The 25,735-nt window shown below is 40.1% G+C and overlaps 1 protein-coding gene across 1 annotated transcript in view; it reads right to left on the bottom strand.

The window, feature by feature from the left end:
• Nucleotides 1-10: 10 nt before the first annotated feature.
• Nucleotides 11-25,735, bottom strand: part of slx4ip (SLX4 interacting protein) — a 30,413-nt gene continuing 4,688 nt past the window's right edge. The window contains exons 3-8 of the mRNA XM_088421172.1: nucleotides 23,181-23,270; nucleotides 22,824-22,950; nucleotides 10,396-10,473; nucleotides 9,363-9,451; nucleotides 2,681-2,784; nucleotides 11-2,604 (exon numbers count right to left, since the gene is read on the bottom strand). Of these exons, the coding sequence (XP_088277298.1) occupies nucleotides 1,905-2,604; nucleotides 2,681-2,784; nucleotides 9,363-9,451; nucleotides 10,396-10,473; nucleotides 22,824-22,950; nucleotides 23,181-23,270 (1,188 nt within the window). The 3' untranslated portion in view covers nucleotides 11-1,904. The remainder of the gene's footprint in view (nucleotides 2,605-2,680; nucleotides 2,785-9,362; nucleotides 9,452-10,395; nucleotides 10,474-22,823; nucleotides 22,951-23,180; nucleotides 23,271-25,735) is intronic.

Genomic DNA, 25,735 nt, shown 5'->3' with positions numbered 1-25,735 from the left:
GTAGAGCATCTTACGTTTTAAATTGGGTTCAGGGTGCTTCTTGAGCTGTCGTTACCTTGAGCTCTTGGGGGATGTGTGGCTCTTGACAAACGCTCAACTGGCACAGATTGAGGAGCTTGATCTCTTAATGGAGCTAAATGCCTCGGGACTTAAAAAAAATCTTACAATACTTCAATAGTGTGCATCTGCTGTGCATTTCAGCACTGCAGACACCAAAATAAAATCATGTGATCCACATTTGCACGGATAAAATTTTGCGTAAATGACAAATTCTGATCGTTTGGACAAAACTATCGATCATGAGACTTCTCCACGAATACAGCAAATTCCTTACCCCTGCAATCCTCAAACAACATTTCTTTACATAATTGCGCATAAATAACACAAGTAAAAAATACGCCATATTATTAGCCTGCAGCACAAAATCAAACAGAACACTGACTTACATACAAGTTGTTTACAATGTCGTCTTGGGTTTCGGACACCAGTAAATGTAATAGATCATCTGAACCACGTATTCTCTGCAACCGGTCTATTTCTACTTTTAATTCAATGCATTTAAAACAACTATCTCACAATATTATGTGGGAAAAAATACAAGAAAATAAATAACCAAGGTAACGTTTTGATCACTTCTCAATGCAGTTAGTCATTTCATGGAACGTTTTCCAACGTTGACACGGCCAGGACCAGTGACAAAAGAACCGTGCGTGGCCCACTTAATGGTGTATTAAATTGGATTAAAATAAAAGGTAATATCAACACTATTAACTGGGAGGATGAAAAGATCATTGCCACATATCAAAAAATATAATTTTAAAGGAAATTAAGTGTAGAATTCAAATTAGTGGTAGGTATTTTCAGCCGATCGGAATCGGGGAGAAATGATAAGGTTGGAATTTTTTTGTTGTAAGTTTTAAGGGCTAGAATATGTGTATCTTTGTGTAGTGCAGAAAATATTCATCTGTACTATACACATCATGGCAACATATCCAAAAACAGCCAAAGTAAATGAAGCTATTGAGGGACTATTTAAATGTTTTAGGCAATGTTTTAGCCATGTAAAAGGTGTTGTACATTTTTGTAAAGAAAATTCCAGTAAATAAATACATTTTAAAAAAGACAACTTGAACACGCTTTTTTTCTGTCCTTGAAACAGAGAGCATTATCCAATCAGTACTCTGTATCTTCCCAATCAGGTGAAAAAAAGTGATGCGGACATCACAAATATACGAATAACTCCATTTCCACTTTTAGGCACACGTAGTCGTAGAGCATTTTGTCAGGGCCGGTCACATGAGATGCGGTACTAGGCCCATTTGTGCATATTTTGTGCGTTTCCAATCCTGAGGACAGAAATGAGTATGAATGGGAACTACGTATGAATGAAAATGCTCTAACAAAAAAAATAACAAATAAAAAGAAAGAAAAAACAAACAGACGAAATAAATCTGGAAACGGCAATCAATCACAGCAAAGCTCGAGCAGGGAAAGCGGACAGTTTACAGACACATGGGAGCCAGTATTTCAGCCTAAAAGCCATGACGTACTGCATGGCTCCTGCCTGTCTGAAATCCCCAATCTTCAACACAAAACCCGAGTCTAAACTCCAATTAAGGGTTTTTGACTTTCATTTGCAAGCCTCTCTTGACCACCACTACTTATGGGTGGAGGCGAAGTCTGTTTCAAGTATTTGACAAAACATAACTCACAACGCTCATGTATCAATTATGTGCTCTGTATTGGATCAGCATGTGTGGCTTTGTGTGAGAAGAATAGTAATTGTAGTAAAAGGCCATGTGTGTGTACAAATGTGAGAGTGGGGAGGGGGTGATGGGGCCTGACACAATTCCGTTTCGATCTGGATGGCGTCAGGCATTTTTACTGTAGCTCCCCTGTCCCCCTCAGGACCTCTTCAGTCGTCGTAATCTGGAGGTTCTGGGCACATTTTCACTTCCCTCTTCGCCGCCCGCGGATCTGGAACTAATAGAGGAGCCCGAGGATGCAAGCTTGACAGATAGGCCCCTCCGACTTGCGGCCGGCCTGTTTTGCTTCGTCTGTGCTGTGTTATTGCTTGCGAGGGGGAGTCTCTGGTCCCGTTTCCCTGGAGTAAGCAGCTCTACTTCCACTGTGGTTTTCTTGCACTCGGAGACTGGGAAAGCCTTGGACTCTGCCTCGCTTTCGTCTGAGGGAAGGGGCGGCGGAGCAAGCGGTTCATGTTCGGATATTTGCGTGAAGCGCTCGCTGGCGCGGGGTTGCGTTGCGGCTGGAGGTGTGTCCGGGCCTGTCCTCTTGGCCTTGAGTGGGCGAGGGTCTTCTGAATCGCCGGGTTTACTCCTCTTGCTCCGCCTGATCCCTGGACCGATTTCATGAGAAACCAAGATTGAAGAAACAGGATGGGTCATGCCTTGGTTCTGAATCACGGCGTTGGAGCATGGTGCCTGTTGCTCTATGTTCCCAGGGGGCGTGCTTCCAGCGCCGGACACCCTAGCTATTGAGCTTGAGTGCGGAACGTCACCTTCCCCTCTTCGCTCTCTTTGCTCAGTTTGTTCTTCTCCCGCAACGGCATCCCGGCGCTCGAGCTGGACATTCGATTTTTGGGCTCTGAAAAACACAAGCAGACACTTGAGCATCCCGTCTGATTAGAGGGGTTGGAAAGTTCTGATTAGATCATACTTACATCTTTTGAAGCGCAGCCTTCTTTATTTTTGCGCAGTTGAAAGGCTCTTGGATTTCTTCCTCTCTGGAAAAATATTCTGATCTGCTTTGTTCACTCAGCTCAGTCTGGAGAGGACAAACAGAATCTGTGTAAACAAAAAAATATTATCCCTGGCATCGTTGGAAAACGTTCTGGCATCATTGCACACAGCTGTCATCTTCTGGCAGTGGCAGACAAGCATTCAACAGAAATCAGATGACACGAGAGATTACCCAATTGAGATCTGAAATTAGTTGATCTAATGAATCTCTTTTTAATCTTACCTACCTTTAAACTTACCCTTTTTTTGAATTAAAGATGCACCTACAAAAAAAGTGGCCTCTGTCATTTATTTTCCTTAACAGACTAGCAGATGAAAGTGTAACCATGTAATTTATGCTGTAGATGAGACTAATCCCGGGTAGTCACGGCTGCCACCTTCAGTTTCGAGGAATGGTGCTATTTTCTTTTGTCAATCTCTTTTTTAACAATCAATTGTTAGAAAATAACATTAAAACAAAACATCAGCCATCCTGTGTGTCGGCACCTTGCTCAAATGCTGGGTGTACTTGAATTTAGTTTGGCAAAGAGCCATGCTAATGTAAATGCTATACAATGGATTCGTGTGTTATGCTCAACTTGAGCTGCTTCTGTAGTAAGCTCATTCTTACAAAGAATGCATATCACTCTATCGAAGTGACCACTTTCACAGGCTCTTCCGTATTCTGCTTCTGACCTTGCCCTCCCACCCACAACGGGAGCGGGTCTTAAGTTATGCCAAACCCAATGACGACCAATCGGTGTCCACTTCAGTGTGTGATTAACATTCATTTAAGGAAAGAAAAAAAACAAGTCATACAATCCAAATTATAGGAAGCATAAAAAGAGAGGTGGAGAAAAAAAATAATTTGATTAAAAACAAAAAATGAACTATGACTAATTAACAGATCTCAATGTGTTATTTTGACATTAAGCTTTCATGGATATATCAGATTTCAGCAAATGCCACGCTCATGCATGCAATATTTAAAATCACAACACTTTCAACGCACCCTACGTCAGAAAAAAAATTAAATCCATTCAATGATCCATTCAATGTTCAATAATCAATGAAGATCCAATTATATGTTGATATAATTCTGTGCCCCCAAACCAATTAAAAAGAATATACTATGGTTAAAACATTATTTTTCAGATCATTGCATTTCTATAAAGTGGTTGGTAAACTAATCAGTACAATATGGGAAAAAGCCAATGTGGTAAGCTCTGGTTTGGCAAGCAGTCTCCAAATACATGGAAGAAAAAATTATTTGTGACAGTTACATGTAATAGTGGAAGGAAAAAGCAAACTTACATGGAGGCTGTGCCCCGAAAAGAATTGCATTCTTACTGTATAATTAATGTGTGCTTGCCTGGGTGTAGAGGACAGAAAGCAAAGAATGGGACACTAGATCACAAGAAACAAAAGAGGCAATTTGGAAATAGTAGAATGAAATGGAAAAGGGAGATTAGGAGGGGAAACATACAGAAGTAAAGGTATTCCCCTCGTATGACTTGCACAAGCTCTCCATTATGCCAACAAACACAAGAATGCTCACACAGGAAGTGTTCCGCGGATTGCCTTTTGTATACAGATTGAGTCATGACGTGTGGGCAGAAGGTCAGTCTTTCACGCGAAATCTGTTGTACACTAGGGGACGAGTGCTTTTGGACCGGGGACAAATACAAAGGCATGACCGCCCAACACACCAAGAATTCTGAGAAAGGTGTGGGTGCAGCAATTGCATTGCAAATCCTCGATATGTGCTGCCATCCATTGACTAAGAATAGCGTTTGAAAATAAACTTGAAAGAAAAATCAACAAGAAAGCAATAGGAGGTTTTCTGAGAACGTTTTGATGCTTGTCTGTTCATGCGCAACTTCAAAAGAGTGGAGGAAGGAAGGGAAGAGAAAGATGTTGGACATATATATATATATATATATATATATATATATATATATATATATATATATATATATATATATATACACACACACACATACGTACATTTTAAAGTTAGTTGTGTATATAAACACATGTGAAGGCCTCAGCATCACAGTGTTTCTAGAATGCAGATATGTCATTTTCCTCACCTTAGTGAGGCACTCTAACGGCCCTGAGGCATGTTAATTAGAAGGATGCAATCAAGCGGACAAGAAAAGAAAACAAGCTCTTGTCAAACAAAGACACACACACAAACAATGATTCAAACTACACGTTGAAATGGTTAAATCCATCACTCAACTGGAGTTTTGAAATTTAAATTATTGCTGTTCATTCAAATGCCTGGGAACAGAATCATCATAGCAAGTACACAAAAGGCTTGAATTGGCACCAATAATAATAATAATAATAATAATAATAATAATAATAATAAAAATGTTCACTGGTAGATCAGAAAATATCGATATCCTGCAGAGAAATGAGTCAACTGACACCATCCCTCACCCTAGAGAAGAAGAATGCCCTGTTTGTTTAAGCTCCTCACATCTCCCGTGCGCAAAATCAACGAACATGCATGAGCATGGACTTGGTGAAAAATGAAGACAGTTCTTTTTCCTTCTAACAATGAGGTTTGTGGATACACCCACACTGAAAGGATTAAGGTAAGCCGACCAGTAAGCACTTGTGTTGTGCAAAATAATCAAGACGGCCACATGACATGAAACAGGACAGAACCACGTGTCATCTCTGCCTGCACTTAGACCAGGTGGAGAAGATTGCATGCTTCGGTCCCTTGGGAAAGCTGCAGAGCTGGCTGTGGTGAGACGGGAACAACTGAGGCGTACTGAAGTGATGAGTAAACACAAAGACCCATCCAGAGCACAGAAGAAGTGTGTATGTGTGTTTGTTGGGGTGGGGGGGGACTGGAAAAACATCTGCTCTGCCTTTGATCCGAACTTCTGCAGCCCAGCACGCCATTCACCTCCGCTGCCCACTCTGCGTCAGACTAGAAAACAACGGCCACAATCCTAAACACTTGCGCTTCCTTCCCATGCTGCCCTACCCACTGCTGGTGCTGACTCACCATAGGAGCAACTCTTTAAACAGGATTTGAGTGTAGAAAGGTCAAGGGAAACACTCTAACGAAAGCCCGTGCCTCGGATGTCCAAATTGCTGCAATTATGCAGTGCTTTTAAACAAATCCAGCAAAGTGGTGGAAGGGCTTCGTTTTAAAGCTTTTGGGCATGGCACGGTAACTCGAAATTCGTACCAAAAGAATGAACCTAGTAAAAATCTAATTCAACGCATCGTGGCTAATTTGCTTGCCAACTTTGCTAACACTTCACCAAGCTTGGGCTGACAACCTGATGATAATGCTACTGCAAGCTAAGGCAGAGTAAAAAACTTAAAACAGTTTGGAAACCCCTATTGTGTGATTGTGGAGTTATTGCGTGTTTATTAGACAAATATTCACATTATTTACAGCTGAAATAAACATATACAAAGAATGTTTTTTTTTTCTCAATAATATGCCTCCTGTAAAAATAAGTTCTAATAATCTAACCAGCACATAGCATTCGGACGAAAATGAAAAAGACTTCAGAGTGCTCTGCATCTTTGTCCGATCTATTAACCTTTGGAGCTTGATCACTAGGTGTGTGTTTTAGTCAGTAACTCCGGAAGAAAGATCATGTCACATCATCTGTTTTATTTCTGACTCGTCTGCCAGAAAAGTATGTCACTAATGACAATGCAGGCCCATACTAAATTTCACAAAATAAAGGCGTAAAAAGTTTTGCAAAGGAGTCACTATAACACAATTGAGCAAAATGTTGTTTAACCTTCCACTTAATTTGAGATCGATTTGAGTAAAATGTAATATATCTTTGACTGCATTGAAAAGCATCAAACTATATTTGCCGATACCTGCAGGAATCCTGTTAAAATCTCATGTCCCCCTAGAGTGCTTTCACGTACTCCCGTTTGAGAAGCGCTGAGCTACAGTACCATAAACGACGAAGAAATATTGTCGTTAAATATTTGACTTTGACATAGAAGACACAAATGCAAACACCCTGTAATGTTAATAAATATACAAATTGACAACTAATTGTGAGCGCCACCACAAAATTCCTAATCTCCAATCCCACTGTATGTACTGTATGTGTCCAAGAACCACATCCTGGGAAGGTAGCGCCATTGAGCAAGGCCTCCTTGAACTGGAAAAAAATGGGATACACTGAACTTTTCACTGATGACTGAGCTCCACTAAAAATATTACAATCACCGCTTTCATTGAAGGCCAAACTGTGGTGAGTGCAGAGACATTTCAAAGGGAAACAACAGAAAAAAAAGTTCATAGAAAGCAGCAGGCTGTTTGTCATGGAATGTAATGAGAGAGATGTCCATCCTTGATGTGAGTGCCAGGTAAGAAGCTACACCGGCGATTCTCATAATACTCTAGGGAGTTTGGGATCAAATAAGCTGGCTAAAGGGCTGTTGTCCGTGATAGGAATGAACAAGAATGAATTTGAGGAGCATGTGATATTGGCAAGAGCGCAACTTGACATACATTGCATGCACTCAGTAAATACAGTTACCAAATCACTTCATACTTCAGCAACTTGTATCCGCCAAAACAAGAGTAAAGTATGTACTACACAGCAGTGGACTCCAAACGTTTCGTGTCAGACACATGCAATCTTGGGGTGTTAGTGAGAAACATACATTTAACATAGTTAGTAAATGAATAATGAATGGTTTTGCTCATCAACATATACCGTATTTTTCCGCACTATAAGGCGCACCGAATTATAAGGCGCACCCTCAATCAATGACATTTTTCAAAACTTTTTCCATATATAAGGCGCACCGGATTATAAGGCGCACCCTCAATCAATGACATATTTTAAAACTTTTTCAATCACAATATAGTAATATTCAAGGTAATAACAATGATAACTCAAATAATAACTCTAAACTCTCAATAGCATAATAACTCAATGTCAATATGACCAACCCTGTTCAACTGTAAACACACAAAAGAAACAGGTAAAGCTTACTTTATCAGTTCATTCCCCATCTACCAATCCCAATCTCAACATTGATTCATATCTAAGGCGCACCTGATTATAAGGCGCACCATCCGCTTTTTAAAAAAAAATAAGGCTTTTAGGTGCGCCTTATAGTGCGCCAAATACGGTACATGAATTCTTTCTGATTGAACACAATACATTTAAAACTGAATTATGGGCACTTATTACAAAATATGTGTAAATCTACAGCACAACGTTTTTAAAAAATATTGATGTGAAATAAACTACCATCTCTCTCTCTCTCTCTCTCTCTCTCTCTCTCACACACACACACACACACACAGACACACACATGCACATATACGTTTGTACGGCTACACTTGTGAAGATATACATTGACATTTTCTTTTCCAATATTTTTTTTTTTGGGGGGTGGGTGGTCTGATTGTGGATAATTTGTTGGTAATCCTGCATTTAAAAAAAAAAACAACAACAACTCAATGATCAATGAAGTAAACTGAAATGGGCAAAAATAATAAGAAAAGTTCCTTTTTTATATGCCTCATTTTTGTCAGCGTATTTATAGAGCTGATCTGACGTGCCAAAAAGCTTTGCCTAATCTGTCAAGATATCATTCTCCCATATGTTTTGTGGCGCATTCATTTTTTTTCTCAAAAGTGACCCAGGCCACTTGGGTACGTGGTCCTAAATCTGATACGTATCTGATTTTTCCACATGCGACTTCTGTTTGAACGGCCAGGTCACATTCATCTGACTCAGACTCAAGCAAGCGACAAGTCACAATTCTGTAATCAATAGGGTGAAAGCAGTTGGAAAAACCAAAACAATAACAGCGGACATGGTGAAGACAACTCAATTAAGACAGCGCAAGGTGTGTTTTGTCTCTCACCCTTCCCCTCCTTAATTTACTCCTTAAATTTCACTGATTGAAATTATTCTGGGTCAACGATTGCAGCCATTTCAACAGGGCCAGATACTTCCGTGAACATGTTAAGCTTGCCCGCTGTCTGTGACGTCACAATGTCCTCAATGCATATGCGGGACAATTTTGAGCTGTTTAGCATTCAAAAACAGGTCACATACTGGTCACATTTATTTGGAAAAGTGAATGACCTCACAAAAATATCATATTTCACAGAAAAATCTGAATTGAACATTAAGCCCTGCAGTGTGAACCTTGCATTTACTGTCCAGTGTGGGAAGTTCTTTTTATTAACGGGGACTACAAATATTTTTGCCTGCTCAATGTATACAGTTGAAATAACATGTGACTACTTTGAAACATGGAGAAGGCCCAATTATGTTGTCTCTTGAAACCTTTAGAAATTCCAAGACTATTTAGGTATGCGAAAGCAAAATGTGCTGCCAAATGTATAAGATGCAGGTGATAATAGGAAAAAGACACAGCTAAAACACGGAATAACCCTTAGAAAAAAAAAAGTACTATTAACTTTTTTTGGTTAGTCTTACAGTCTTACTCCAATTTTCTGTCAAGCTTACCCCCTGTCAAGACCAGCATATATAAAGTGAGAGCAATGCTTGGCAACTAGTGTTTTGCAGAATCTTCTGCCAGGCGCCTGGAAGAGGTTCCTTCAAGAGGAAATATAGTATAAACAACACTCACTGCGGTTGAGCTTGGTTTCGTATAGTGCACCGCGGCATCATCTGGACGGCTCACACACACAACGTAGCGCTCGGGAAACACATGCAATTCTGTAGGCAAGCAAAGAGCAGTAACACACATCACAATAGTAAATATTGTGGTCTCAATCATGAATCAATGTCAGACAGAAGGAAATGTGGTGGTAGGGACAAACCCGTACCAGTTACTTTCCCTCAGAATAAATAGAAAATGACTGTGTATGTCTATAGCTGCAAAGTTTTATGAGCATGAAAGATTAGCTCTTGAGTGTTACTTTCCATACTTTAAAACAAAATTGTATTGCCACAACTCTATAGCTTTGTGTTTAAAATAACCCCGTTTGATGTCTATTACTCATCTAAGATGATCTAAATTTAGGTTATTCCATAAAAGACCCATTGAATTTGAAGGTGTCATAATTTTTTTATGTAAAAATATCTACAGTATGATAACATTACTCGTCCGTAACCATGATAAGTGGTTCATGAGACCCGCATTAAGTTCACATTAAAATTTAAAATGGCCCAAAAATGATTTAGCGGTACAGCATTGTGGGCCTAATTAGACAACATGATTAATTTGATGTGTACCAGGCCTGCTGAGAAAGCCGTCTTCTCAGTCTGGAGCAGGTCAGTACTGTCTTAACATCCCCTCCCTGAGGGATCAGATTTTAACTTTATTGACAGGAAGAGAACTGTGTCGGTCCCATGGAAAGGTGGCTAAGGGTCACAGACACTACATGGGCCATGGAGCTACATTTCCACTGCACTCGGACAATTTCTCCCACTCCCCGACTGACAGTGGCCTCTCGAGGGAACCACTTAATGTCTGCTGGTTCCCAATAACACCCAGAGCAGGTAGAGACAAGACATAAAAATAAGTGAGGGGGAGCAACATCAACATGTAGAGTCCAAATGACTTGGTCTTTCTGTGGGAAATTTGGCTGAACATGAGTCATTGAAATATCGATTGCTTATTCAGTGGAACTTGATTTAAAAAGATATAGGGCACATACCAAAATGGTGCTGCTTGACGATACATCGAAGGCTGAAGTGGCGCTTCAGAAAATTGGCAACTAGGTTGAAATTTTTACCTACAAGGAAAAATAAACAAGGATCGATTTAAACATAAACGGCAGGATTCAAAGAACAGAAGGCGCAAGTACGGAAAATTTGGGGCACCTAAGAGTGCATTATCTGCGGTTGACTGGATATAACTGGTTGACTGACTAAGCAGTACAGAACATGAATTATTGGATGAAGCATTCATCCATTCATGTTCTGGGTGCCGGATTTTATTGTATGAAGCATTCATCCATTCAGACCCAGCACCCAGAACCAGTTTTGGATCAGCACTCCAGACTAAGGGATCTCAATAAATCATTGTGTCCTTGGAAAGACTTGCAGAAAAACAAACAAACAAAAAAAAAAAACCCACACATAGCAATAGTTGTAATAAACTGTAGATGCGAAGGTCCAAGAATGTCCCAACACATAACCTAAAGATGTCACTTACCCAGTGGTATTACACCCAAATCATAACTACACTCTATTCAGGGAATTCTCAAATAATTTTCCAATAAATTCCCTGCTTTTCCAAGGCTTCAGCTCTATTTTACATGGAATTTTCCCTACGGTATGCAAGATGCATTGGGTAGACATAGAGGCCTGTTGCCTAACCTGGTAGGAATTTGTTGAGTAAAAGCAAGGGTTCAGCTAACACTATACAGTCCTTCTTTGTAAACTAGTCAACAGTTCTGAAAAGAACAGCGAAAAAGCTCATCTCATGCAAAAGTATATACAGTGGTACCTCGGTACTCGACCGCCTCTATACTCGACCAAATCGGTGCTCGACCAAAAAATTCAAGTAGATAATGCATCGGATCTCGAACAGATTTTCGGTTCTTGACTAGCCGAGCCGACCCGAACGCGCTCCTCGGCCCTTCTCGGCCAGCGGGTAAGCGCCAGTTCAACTCAGACCGCCAGCGGAGTAAGACGTTTGTTCGAGTATTTCTTCCCGGATTTAAACTTTTTCGTGTTGCTCTAGCCCTTAATAATGGGTCCAAAGAAAGACAGTGATAAGGGGAAGGCAAAGAGGAAAACAATGAGGACCACTATTGAACTGAAGAAGGAAATTATAGCAAAATATGAACGTGGTGTACGAGTGTCCGACCTCGCGTCGCAGTTAGCTAGCGTCATCATGGAAGGAGTGACCCTCCCTCCCGTCCTCTCCACATCCATTCCTGTATGCCATCAACCACTCTCCAAAACGTAAGTAAATTACACAAAATGGTTTATAATGCTTTATTTATCTTTATCTTTATCATGTACTGCTTGTGCACATTTACTTGTGCACACATACTTTCCATTATTTCTTATGGGAAAATTGGTTTCGGTGCTCGAACAAATCGGTGCTTGACCACCACCTCAGAACGGATTATGGTCGAGTACACACAGTACCACTGTATGTATATATATATATATATATATATATATATATATATATATATATATATATATATATATATATATATACAGTGTATGTGTATATACAGTGTATGTGTGTATGCACATATACATATATATATATATATATATATATATATATATATATATATATATATATATATATATATATATATATATATATATATATATATATGTATATATATGTTCCTTTTTCCAGATATTATCCTCAGATTGCAAAATTTATCACAATAGCTGTCTTCTGATGTTTATCCACCACAACTATATCAGTCTGTTTGGCTATTACCAGTTTGTCAGTCTGGATATGAAAATCCCACAGGATCTTGGCCTGGTTGTTATTCACCACTTTGCAGGTATCAGACATCTTGATTCTGTGACAATCCAATCAATATTCGAGACAGATGTTATGATACACTATTCCTGCTACTAGGTTATACCGCTCCATATATGCCTTGCCCGCCAGCAATTTATACCTCGCTGTGATGTGCAGTACCGTAGGGACTTCTTATCTCTGGGATCCTCTCTGGTGTGGTAAACCCTAGCCTCTGTTAAGGTTGTGTTTAGGGCCTGTTCTTGTGCTGCCATGATTAACACCTCCGTGCTGTCTTTCAGTCCAGGCTTTTTTAGCCACTGGTATGTTTTCTCGGTCAGCCACTCCCTCAATTTGACCGTGGTAAATGCCATAAGGGCTTGTCCTTCCATAACTGTCCATCCGGCTTCTTCTCTTTACTGGACTTCTGTTGTCTGAGGCATTCACTGAGCAGTTTGTCAATTACCGGAGGTCTGTTTTTTCCTCCTGGATTATACAGTATATACACTCCTCCAAATATTAATTCAATAGAAACAAACCTGCACAATTAGCATTTGAAAAAAAAAAGAAAGAAAATGTGGTCTGCAGTCCAAGAAAAATGTCCCTTGTAGCGTTAGCATGAATCTAGCACACCAACAGCAGCCAGGCCAGAAGAGCGTGAAGATGCATGTTTGAATATTTCCAGATCCTGTTATCTCATCTGCAGCACAAAACCTCTAATTACACTCTTAAAAAAGTTGTCTTGTGAATCATTGAATAATAGTGTGCAATTACATAGACAGCAAGCCACAAAACTGCCAGAGGTGTTCAGTTAAGTCCACTGCCTAGTGATAAATGGCAGCATTTGGCTTTTTAGTCATGAGTTTAGGGCACAACTTAAAGTAGTTGTCTAATAATGCAATAGGCATATCAACAATAACATTTGTATTGGACACATTTCTTCCCCAGTAATCCTTGTTTTAAAATGACAACTTGTTACTTCACACACTTTCAATAAAATGATTTTGTCCTTCAATTCATGGTGAGTGTACAATTCAGAAGCTTCACTACTTACAGTAGCTGTGATACTAATCATTTCAATTGTCCCTGATTCAAAATCATAAGCAAACAACAAGTTCATTTTAGAATCTCAGTCCACCAACGAGAAAAGAACAAATGCTGTCAATATGATTTCGTTTTACCGAAGTGACAGTCTATATGTCAAGTTACCTCTTACTGGAATGTGTCTGATCCCTTCAAAGTTTTAGGTGCAAGTTACGCCAAGGGCCAAACTCAATTTAGACAGCTCTGTCAAGAGTTATTAACCCCCAGAGAGTAATGCTTCTTTGCTCAATTAAGATGAGATTCTTCAAAACATCTTTGAAAGCTACGACAGGAAAAATAACAGTAATACTATATGTGTGATTGTGTGAAGGGATGATAGTGACAAAGTACTTGAACTGAAAATGGATGGGAAACCAAATTTCAGTGATAAAAATCAGAGTTATTTAGAGAAGAAAATGTTTCTCTAAGATTACTGAGCTGATTACATTTAATCACACCAGATTATGTGACTGCAGGAAGTCCCCATATTCCATATTTATTCATAAACAATTACAACTGACAAAATTAATCGATTGATCAACAAATATCGACAATGAAATCAATAGACTTAAATGATTTTGAGACGTCGTTTAACATAAAATGATCCAAATCTTCCAATTTCAACTATTCAACAGCAGTTATTGTGATATCTGTAGTCCATTGTGATAATCTTTTGTTTGATCAAATTAAGAGATTTGATTTTACTTTGGGAAAATGATGACTGTCCCAGTAACTGAATCCATTTCAAAAAGGTTGGTGAGTACTACAGTACGTCAATCACTCTTCAAAGTTAATGTGTCAAGTAAGATTGCCCACCCCACCCCATCTGAGGAAGATTATTTTTTTTTTGTTTTATAATAGGAAATTAAAGAAAGATAATAAGCAGACACCTACTGACCATATTTCTTTGTAGTTTCCCCTGCCCACAAAGGCAACAGCGACCATTTCAGCTCAAGTTTCCTTGTGCTTTCATGGCTTCCTATGTTTTTAGAAGCTTGAATTTAATCCATTAGTTTTATGTTTAGTTCTACAACCTTTCTCATTGCATTCCCTGGTGGGTTGAGTTTGCCAATTCCCAGGACAAGTTTGACGAGGAAGTCTGGACACAGAGTTGGGAACCAGTGAAGCAGCAAGGCCCGAGACATCAGCTGTTCCTCCAACTTCATAACGCTCTGCACATCACAGAGTTGCTCTTGGCCCCCTGCCCAGGTTCTCTCATGCTAAGCTTACATTCATGTTTCTCTCCCACAAACATTTTCCTGGTGCCTCCTTCTTGACAATGTGAGGTCCCGTTCCGTGGCAACTATAGCCCACAGCGGTGAAGAAATGTGAGGTCCCGGTATGTGGCAACTGCGGTCCACAGTGCTGAAGAACACAAATATGCAGAGCATGGACCATTTCATTTGTACTTGATTCAAAAAAACGATAGAGCTGTTTAATTGTTTTGAAATCCTATACACAACAATATTATGCTGGGTTAATCAAACTGTAAGCAAGTCATCACGCCATGTTTTCAGTCATGTGGTAGATAATGCTGTAAGCACTTGTCTGGAGAGATTCCAGCCAGGCTGTAATATACAGTATCACAGGACAAATACAGAAAGTCCACTGGTGCCAAGGCTTCAAAACGGTATGCTAGGCACACATACATACAAACAAGCACACATCCGTCCAGCTTTCACCACTTCCTTGAAAAACAATGAGAGGAAAGAAAAGTCAACAATCCAAAAGGCAAACAGCCTGATGAGGGCAATAAAATGAAACAGACATACGGTAAGACAGAGGCTCACAAAGTTGGCCAAAAGCAAGGAACAGGATCAGAAGTGATTCGTTTCAGTCAATACATTTGAATGCCGCGCCAGCATACTCTGTATGTCACAACCTTCATTCCTGCCAGATCCTGTTGCAGCTATGACCTATTTTGCGGCTCCGATGTGGTATAATCTTAACACAGGAGTGGCATTTTCAAAGTTTCTTTCTAATTCCCTGTTTGTCTTCGGCACTTGAGCTAAGGATGGTGGTAAGTAGTCATTTTCGACACATCTACGTATGTAAGCACATCTTACGATCTGCATTAAGCACCCTTTAAATAGCGAAATTTGTCCTTCTCCCGCACAAGTGACCGTTGGCAATTTTGGGGAGGTCAATGGCATAAATATTTTGCAGTACTGCAAGATACAATTGCACCACCAATGTGTGTGACCAAACATTATTTTAAGATCAACACGCCCATGAGCACAGAGAAGATGGTAACAGCAATGTGGGTGCTAGGCAGAAATTGGTGTAGGCAAAGAAGGAAGCAATCTTGTGCTGTGAATAACACATTTTTGAACCAGTGATTGAGTAGGATTGGAAGTCAAGCAAGTCAGTAAGACTTTCTGATAAGTCGGTAAATAGAGTACAGATACAGCAAATGCAGGTTTTTGTTTGTCAGTTGAGAACTAGATGACACATTTACATTTAATAGGGGGGGATACAATTCAAGGACTGCGCATTTTAAAGGGAGACCATGCAATTTGGTTTGATTAAATGGGATGGTAATTCGGTTTGATAGAACTCACTGTAGTTCAACAGGGTATGATGCAATAAGTTTCTTGTTTACAATATGAAGTAATTTATCAACAGTGCAAGTGTTAGAAAATCTTTGAAAAAGATTCATCCAGTATGAAGAAATCTGTTAAATTACTAGATACCTAAGAAGAAGCAATATCAAACTAATACACAGTGGACCCCCGTGTTACAACGTCCCTGATTTACGTTATTTTCATGTTGCGACCTGGAATACTGAGCTTTTTCATCCCCTCTTTATGACACTTTTTCCGGTTTTGCGCCTGTCATGACTCTAGGGCTTGGCTGTATTTGTGTTGTTTCGTCTCTATCTGCAGGCATTTTTAGGTAACTACACTTATTTTCAGTTGCCGTCCCTGCAACGCGTCACTACAATTCTGGTCTGCTATTGATTGGCGTCACCTCAGGGAATTGGTAGTCTGCTATTGGTCGGCCTCACTTGTTTCAAAATGGCGGAACGGTAAAACTATGTTTGATTGTGAGTGGTTACAATTTATACTGCATTTTACCGCTCAATTCAAAGTTGAAAGGGTTAGCCATGGGTCCCAAGATTCCTAGTGATGTTAAAGAGAGAAGTAAGTTTATATGGAAACGATGCTGGCGATAACCCTCATTAGGGAATATGGGCATAACAAGCGGCACTCAAACGTAAATAAATCCTTTCTATATTTTTTTTTATTTATGATGTTTTCTGATTGTAGACATGTATATTATATATACGTAGCACCTATTATACTATTTTGGTCCCAATTTTTAATATGTATGTACAATTTTGATGTTTTTACTTGGGGTTCTAAACGCATTAGCTATTTAACATAGATTTGGATTGCCCGTCATGTGGCCAATTCACCTTATGACCCCAACCGCAGAACGGATTAATCTTGTAACACAGGGACCCACTGTATATGGATTTATAGTTTTTAATTTTTTTTTTTTTTTAAATAATTTTACTCCTTGGACCTATATTGAGATTGATTCAGTATCTTGTGAAGCAATCGCTTCTGCTTGACATTTAACTACTAATGTTGCAATGGCAAAACTCAACATTCATAAAGTACTGTCATACAATCTGGTGTAAATGAATTCATGGCTTCCTGCAATCTTTTTTTTTGGGTGGGGGGGGGGATGACAATTAACAATTTTACTGAAGATATAGTATGTTGCTAACACTGATGACTGCAACAAACCTAAATATTTTTTTTATCTGATACAACCTTAAAATAGTGCTTGTATTTGCTTGCATCTTGATAACGCTTGATGTCACTCAGACTTGAAAGTTAACTTGGTCAGTGTTCAGTGCCACGGACAAGACTTCTCGTCTTTGAAAATATTAAAGTTGTTTGCCAATGATGAGAATTCTCGTGAAATGTGTTTTTTTTCCCTTGATATCAAGTCAATTGAGAACTGTAGTGATGAACTGTGAACATTTGATGGCAGTGTTGCTCACGCTGGGTAAGAAAGCCACGAGTGAACGAGTGAAGGGCAAAAACAACATGCGATCAAGTTTATATCAACTCACAATGAGGCAAAGTAAGTCTTGGGGTAGGCAAAATGATGAAGACATAGATGATAGATTGGATTCCGTGGTTGTGAATATGCGAAAGACGCATCATGAGTAGCCACCAAAGGCTCCAGCATATATGGGCCATGCACCACAGTTTGACGAAAAATCTAATCGCAAATTCACTGAAGCTCAGCTGGATACGTCAGATGAGTGGAATCTGTCACAAATCTTTTGATATCAGTAGAGATCCATCCTCACATTCTTCTATGAAACAGCAGAAATAGGTGCTAACGTCTAGCATAGTGGTTCTGTATGTTAGGTGTTACTGTGTTGAGTAATAAATATTTCTAATCCAATTCAAATTCAAATTCAGATTCAAATTTGTTTTTGTTACACCACTAGTTATGGTATGTTGAGAAAACAAAATCATGTGGACTCCTTTATGAACAGAAGTTGAATCTGCAAGACAGTCAGACATCAGCGCTTAAGAATCCTGCTCTTTTGACAGTTCAGCTTTGAAGCGGGCCCCCTTCCTCTGTCCTAAAGTGTGGGTGGAGAGTTGGAGCTTGCAGTGAGTGAGAAATGATGGAGGGAAGGATGGGAGAACATGAGGAAGTTACCCGCATGTAAGTGGGGGCTTTCCTGGAAGGACTTCACCCTCTGTGTATAACTGTGTTGTAGCAGAGCACACTGCCGTATCATCCTGCACAATGACCACCTGCATCAATATTTGGACATGAGTGCTCAATTTAACATTTGGGTGACCCCTTTGACACAGTTACAAAATACACCCCAGCATGGTAGCTCAGGCCGGCCCATAATAAACATGTTACCAAAGTAGGGGACAGTAATTTGCAGTGTAAAAAAAAAATGTTTCTGTGATATATTATGGACGTTTATCTAATCAAAATCAAACAGGAAGTTTTGGGTAAAAAACATTTGTGAAACCAAGTTATGCAGTGAGTTGCACTTAAAAACTCAGGTCTTGTTGGATCAGAATGTCTCGTCTTGAGGGTTCCAGTGTGAAACACAGTTTAACTTTATTCATTTTTGAGCAAAAACGGTTATTTACCGCAGCCTCCCTGGTTGGAAGCCAATGGTTTAGTTCATATAAATGAACCCTGACACACAAAACCACAGTGTTAAATTATTCAACGTTTTATTCAACTTGAATAATTGCTGACTCTTGGTCCGAGACTTGAATTTATGGTGAGGCCCTGTAAATTAAATGTGTCAATAACATGACATTGACTGGCTAAAATGCGCCAAAACGGACAGCTTCTATCCTGTATTGTTATTTCCTTACTGTAAAAAACAGGTCAAAAAGAGCACACTGCCCTGAAGTGACACCTGTCCACAAGCAAAGTCACAAGGCTGCAGGGAGCGCATGACAAAGGAATCTTTTTCCAGGCCTTAAGTAACGGACAGAAAAAGAAAACAAGAAAACACCTAACTTTAGTTCAAGAGAGAGTGCGCAGTACTCCCTGATAGTTTGTGGTGAACGGTCACATGAATGTGATTCGTGCTAAAGCTCAGGCCCTAATTATATGGGAAAAGAGTGTTGTGTGACAGCTATGGAAGGGATTGCGGTTATGTGCTAAGAAACTGCAGCTGACCCCGGGGACGAGGTTATGAAGAAAAAGTGAGAAAACTTCATGTCCGAATATGAATGGAATGTGAAAATACACTACAAAATCGACAGCGTGTAGATGCTATGCCCCCACCTCAAAAAATAAACAAATAAATAAATAAAATTGATTAATGCATCTGAACAGTCATTGGGGAGTGGGCAACAGTAGAGTCAGACTGTCCTATTAGAAAGACAGGGCCAGCAACATCACATAGTACTTAGAGAAAAGGGGGTTGCCCAGCAGGGGCCAGAGACAGGAGGGTGAGCAGGAGGAAGAGAATGCTTGCTGCAGCGCCTACACCGATCAAGGTCCATTTTGAGCCCGGGCCTTGGAATTCCTTTGTTCCCCTCACAGGTCTCTGTTTCCCCCTAGCTTTAATATCAGACAGCCATGCGCCCGTAACAGAGAGCAGGGCAGGTAAATCTGCCACTGGCATGCCTCTCTATTTACAGACAAGTCCCTCAGACTGCAGCAACTAAATAGTAAGAGTTGCGGTGGGCAAGGCAGAAATAAAGAAGAAAACAGTCAGAAGAACTGGGTCTTTATTCCCTAGAAAATGGACCGCCGACAATGAAAGAATTTGGGTTATTCAACAGTTTGCTCTGTTTGTTTAAGCGATATAGAAAGGATCTGCTGACCCGGAAACACGGAGTAATATATTTATGTGAATTCACAAAGAATGGGAACATAATCGCTGCCTTTATTGTCAGAGAAATGGTCATTTGTAACACATTTTCAAAGAGTAAAGAAATCCAACAACACTTGTGCTTTTCCTACAATGACCATGGTCAGGCCGCCTTAAGCCCCCTTCACAAAGCTGCCAAGAGGAGTCAGTGGTACACTGTGCAGGACTCGCAAAGCCCTCTCCCACGGCTATTAGTGACCATTCATCTGGGGAGCCTGGGAAAATGCCTTTCCAGCTTGTAGTGACCATGGGGAAAGAGACTGGCAGGTGTTCCCTCCCCTCTAAGCCCTGGCACCTGTGCAGGAAGAGGAAGAAGTACCCAGGCTCTGCCATGGGCTGAAATGAACTCTACTTCAAGTACCAACAAGAGCCATTGTCACACTCACTCCAACACTGGTTGGGACACTTCTCAATTGCGAGGTTAGCTGTACAAAGCTTTACTTTGAGAGATCACCTTTGCTAGAAGATGAAAGACATCAGGTTCTGTGGTCGGTAGTTGGATTTGCTAAATATGTGCAGAAAGGGTTTCAAAAGGAATACATGACATTAGCTTTGCCAAAATATGCAAATGGGCTTGGTAGTCTGATTAGCATGTGGCATAGACATGAAACACACCATTTAAGAATTGGTAACTTTTTTTCCATTTAGTAACATACGAAATGGAAATGTTCACAGCTCAGACACTCGATTTTCCCTTCATTTTTGCAATTATTCAAAAAAAAAATATCATGCTCATTATGGTGCATCAAGGAGATCGTCAGCCAGGATGTAATTTTTTTTGGCTTTCTACATCTTGCTTGTTCATTCTGCTTGAACAGAGCCAAACTGTTTGGTGGGAAAAGTTCCCTCTGTTCATCCCTCTAAAAACATAAATAAATCACATCACTATGAGCTAATCATGGAGTCAAGTAGCCAGAGTAAAAAAAAAAATATGAGTGGTAATGTTCTCTGAATACGTAGACAGTCTCTTATCTGTCACAATTTAGCCCCATACTCTGAGTCAAATCCAAGCAAAAAATGCTTCATAACATTATAATACATGGGGTCACTTATTGCCCTGATAAATATAAAACAAATGTTTCGCTATAACCAGACTGAAACCAATGATTGCGATCACCGTTTTGAACTTGATTCAACACAATTATGAAAAGAGTAGGGCCTTCTTCTGAGAGAATATTGTTTTATCTAATAACGTTACAGACAAATTGTAGACAATTTTTTGCTAAGAAGCTTAAACATGTTTGTTTTTGGGCAACATTTAGACTGAGCCTAGTCATCTACCTCCAGATACCAGGACTCAGAAACACTGCAGGTCCAAAGCACTGGAGGTCCTTGGAATTTTAAAAGCCGTTGATGGCTTATTTGAAGTGCCAACAGCTGAAGTTGTTACACGCCCTTATGGCTGGCATTAGCTCAAATGCTACAAGAACAACAAAGCCCCTTAATACCTACCTCCGTCAGTCAACTATTGGCACAGACAGTGTAATTCCACTTGGCACCTTTTCTTCATACAACAATGTACAGTATATACACGTCTTCTAGAATGTGGTATGTCATTTGAGAAATTGTGTTCACAAATAAATTTGCTAGAATTAGGCTCATTGCTGGAAAAACAAAATGTATGCAGCGAACCTGGAAAGGAGTTCAGTGAGAGGATGTGCAAGCTAGCTTTTCACCTGTTGGCCGAATCGATGACCTAAATACTTGAAACATACCCTGGGGTTAGGGTGGCTAAGTGTTTTCTCCCTATTTTATGGCTCTTCCCTACCTGCTCATTTCTCATAAAAGAAGTTTCGCCCCTTCTCTCAGGAGAGACATGAAAAGGGCCAAAAATGTCATCATACTCTACATAGTCCCATTTGAGGTGCTAGACTTACAGAATGTTCTGAGAAGTGAACATGCAAATAGTCTTCATACGGAGTCAGGTTTCATGCCTACATTCTTTCAGGCATAAATATGAGAAGCTTAACCATTTTTGCATGCATATTTCACTGCTGACACACCGGTAGTCCCCGTATTCACACAATAGTGTGTGAGTGTGTGTGTGTGTGTGTGTGTGTGTGTGTGTGTGTGTGTGTGTGTGTGTGCCTATTTGTTTGCAGAGCTTCCGTCTGTGCTCTTCATCATTAGAGATGGCTGTCTCTCTTCAATCGGTCATGAAGAATATGAGTTTCAGTAACCTTACACGTGAGTCTGTTCACACTTTACCCATGGGAGGGATATATTGTAACTTCAACTCACTAGTGCTGTCCCCTTGGATTTGCTTGTGGTTGTGGTCGCCTTTGGTTGAATGGTTGTGGTGAACATAATAAAAGTTGCATGCCAGCACATTTTAATCAGCGTCCCGTTGCCTATTAAATAGGTGTACTATATAGTTGCACACAGGGTAACCTCCAAATTAAAATACAATCTATTGTGACACCTACTATTTCGAAGATGTTCTCATTTTTAAACAATTACTCCTAAGTGATGCCATTGAGGCGCAGGAGTTGACAAGCAAGAGGCTAGTATCTTGCCATTATCTCATTATGATTATTGTGTCTGCAGAGGGACTTTAACCACGACCCTCTGGTTCCAAAGATCAGGTACTCACAGATAATCTACTGTCCGTCCCAAACATCTGAGCTCTGATGAACTTTAATTTTTAAGAGCATTTTATGTTTACAATTGTTAGGTGTGTGTGATTTTTACATTTGTTTGAATTTCTTCAACATTAAAGTGGTTAAACGATGCAAAAAGAGAAAAACTGAGAAGTGGGCACTTTACGTTGACAGCAGACTTAATTAATTATTGTCCCCAGGGGTCGCAAATTTTGACAAAAACTTGTTTTTGCTGTTAACAGAAGCATCCTCTTAAGTTATCATTGTCTCAAACACACGCCTGAGGCAACGTTCCTCCTTGGGCTAATCAAATCTGACATGTCACAGATTTTTCCATAGCACTGGCATTAAAGTTCAAGCCTTTGGTATATTTTTTCTTTTGAAAGAAAACATTCTGTGTAATGGTTAAGTTGTACAATTAGTTCCTTCTTTTGTTTCTAAAATCAAAATGTCCCTATGTAACACAAGTCAGTAGTAAAATAGGTTGGGTACCACCGCCATCATGGACAAAAAATGGCAATAAAATATATACAATAACAAACGTGACTATTAAAATGTGGATCATAAAACAATTACCTTTCACAGTAAATGCTGAAGCAGGTGCAAGTTCCTTTTTGTATTTTTGCAGTCTTCCTTTTTGAAAGGTCTCTGTGTACTGCTTAACTCTTTGATCCACAGCATCACGAATCAAAGTAGTAACTTCCTGCATGACAAGCCATTTCATCAGGGTTAGCTAAAGGCTGTCGGACTACTGAAGTACTGTACACGAGTGCATTTGTGGCAAGAGACAGTGTGCAAGTCTGAAAGAAACAAGGCCCCTCCCAAAGAAGAATAGACAGAAAGCTCAAAGTCATTTCACATTCCACGCTACGGTTTTCTTTTAAAGCATTGCAATGCTTAATCACACACACAACCTTTTCATTGCGTTTTTACCTCGATGTGGCTTGTAGTAAACCAGCTGCCGTCCTCCTGGCTGCCCAGGGGCAGGACATGGAGATCCACCAACACAGCAAAGTTCCCACACTGTAACACAAAGAGGACGGACAGCCACAGGTTGCTGTAGGCCATTGAACTCAGGGACAACAAAGGAAATTGGAGCGCGAGTGATTGACAGTGAAGCAAACCACAGACGACCCCCTATGTGCTCAAAGATCCTGTCGGGCCTTTCATAGAAGTCCCTTCACTCCTCTCTCTGTCTGACAATGTCCTATCCAACCTCTAAACATAAATTATACTGCTGTCTGCCACCTTATGTTTTCTCTCTCATAGCATAAAATGTTGGCTTCCGGTTTAAAAAGTCTTGCAAATCAGTGCCTACAGTACCTAAGGCAACCACACTGAAAATAAACCCTTAAGATACACCCTAAAATGCATATTCAAAAAAATTAAAGTGGTGATCAAGCTTCATTAGCTGGGATAGACTCCAGCATGCCTGTGACCCTCATGAGGATAAGCGGTTAAGAGGATAAATGGCTGGATGGCTGGATGGATGGTTGGCTGGCTGGCTGGATGGAGCTTCATTAGAGCAGTGACCAAATGGCTGATGCTATTGACTGATTTAGTAGTTAGAAGGTTTAAAGACCATTAGTACATTGAAACATGATGCACAGTCTGCTCGCCAAGAGAAAGAAGAAAATGACTAAGAGAAACAGGAGATGATTGAACGCATACATACATACTGCATAACATTATTTATGTTTGAAATACGTGGTAGTCAGGATTTGTTGACCTTAAATTGTACTACTAGAAATAACTCCACAAATGTAATTCAAAGTTAACTAACTGTTACATCTTTCTCAAGCTAGGCTCAGTATGGTTTACACATAAGTGTAAAATCTGCCTTCTGCACAGAGCAACTGGCTCTGGGTCTCGTATCAACCTCTCCTCACTCTGGACAAGCAAGCCGAAGACGTAGACCACAGATACCATTAGACAAAGTACCAACAAGTACTGCCCTTAAGCCATGATGCACACAATTGCGACAAAAACTGGGAGAGAAACACAATAATTTACAGTGGAAAAAAATATTTCAGGCTTGTTGTGTAGAACAGGAAACTGCTGTGTGTACTGAATAAAATGGCACACTCAAACATTTGTGTTGGGCCAGGCCAAACCCCTGGACTGGTTGCACCCTAAATGACTCAACAACCGAGTCCTGAGGGATGTTCCCAAGGCCTTGTACTCGCAATGACGTGAGTTAAAACATTAACGGGGTAAGGTTCAAATTTTGAACACAAGCCAAAACTAAACCCTCCATTTGTCTGGTTAAACTCAATTCATTGTCATGACAAAATGTGCCTGCTGCTTCGTACTAATTAACTCCCTCAATGATATCATTCATATTATAAACTGTTTGGTCTTGCAATGCATTTTTACAGAGAATATTAAAGTTTAAAATGTCTAGAGGCCAGCATAAAAACATTTCTATCAAATCAGCCACCCCAGCACATATATTTAATTCAAAGAATTTTGGGTGAATTTAGAGTCGAAGATATTTTGTTCTTTTCGAGTTAAGCAAGACTTAGCACCAAGCAATAGATAGATGAACCACACAGGCTTGGGGACAACATGAAAACTCCGCACAGGGATGCCGGAGCGAGGTAGATTTGAACTCGGGTTCCTGAAGTGAGGCGGACGTGCTAGTCCAGTAAAGAAGATTTCCAAATACACACAACCACAAACACATCAAGCATGCGGTATAATTTGATGTAAAGCATTCTCTTGTCTGTCTAGGCAAAATTTCAGTGCTGAATATTGGCAAAAATGAGCGTAAGCCAATACTTTTTGTGGTTGTCTACTGTTACAAGACAGAATACTGTAACAAAAAAGACCAAAACAAAAGAGCCAAACACCCATTCACATAATGGCTCATTCACACATGGCTTTTCAACCATCCATTTCCTATACAACCTAACCTGTTGGAGGTCACAGGAAGCTAAAGCGCAACCAAGAGGCGGCTTAGAGCCAGGATAGGTTGCCATCCAATCAGAGTGAAGCATTTGAATATACTGTTTAAATGTGTGCATGCTGCCTATCTGTGTCAGCTCTTCCCTACATATCAGGATTCTTTCCACCCCTTGCTCTTTGTCTCTCAGCGGTCCACGGTTCACTGGTGGTCTCAGCTGACTGCCTCCAACCACTACGAGTGCGTGGGAAAACCTAGCAACAGAGGGTCAGGCCTTGTCGATCAAAACTGACAAAAAGACAAGGGGGCGGAGGGCTCCATGGTGACTTTTGGAGCCGCATTTGACATTAGCTCAGCTGGTTTGGGTATATCAAACCTTTAACATTTCAGAAATTCCCAGAAAAAGTAGATACCAAAAAAAAAAAAAAAACGTGTGTCGCAGTGAATTGAATGCTGTACATCTGTGTTGGGTGATTCACTGGCAAAAGGCGCTGCACATACATCCTACCAGGGATCACAAGATCTAGCTATTAGATGCATGGATTCAATTTAAACAAGCTAATATGAGCTCTAAAGACGAACA

Source organism: Hippichthys cyanospilos, chromosome 8 (assembly GCF_059441005.1).
Source record: "Hippichthys cyanospilos isolate Australia breed blue-spotted pipefish chromosome 8, RoL_Hcya_1.0, whole genome shotgun sequence".
NCBI lineage: Eukaryota > Metazoa > Chordata > Actinopteri > Syngnathiformes > Syngnathidae > Hippichthys > Hippichthys cyanospilos.
The sequence above is the reverse complement of the archived record's forward strand: the minus strand, read 5'-3'. Positions and strand labels throughout refer to the sequence as shown.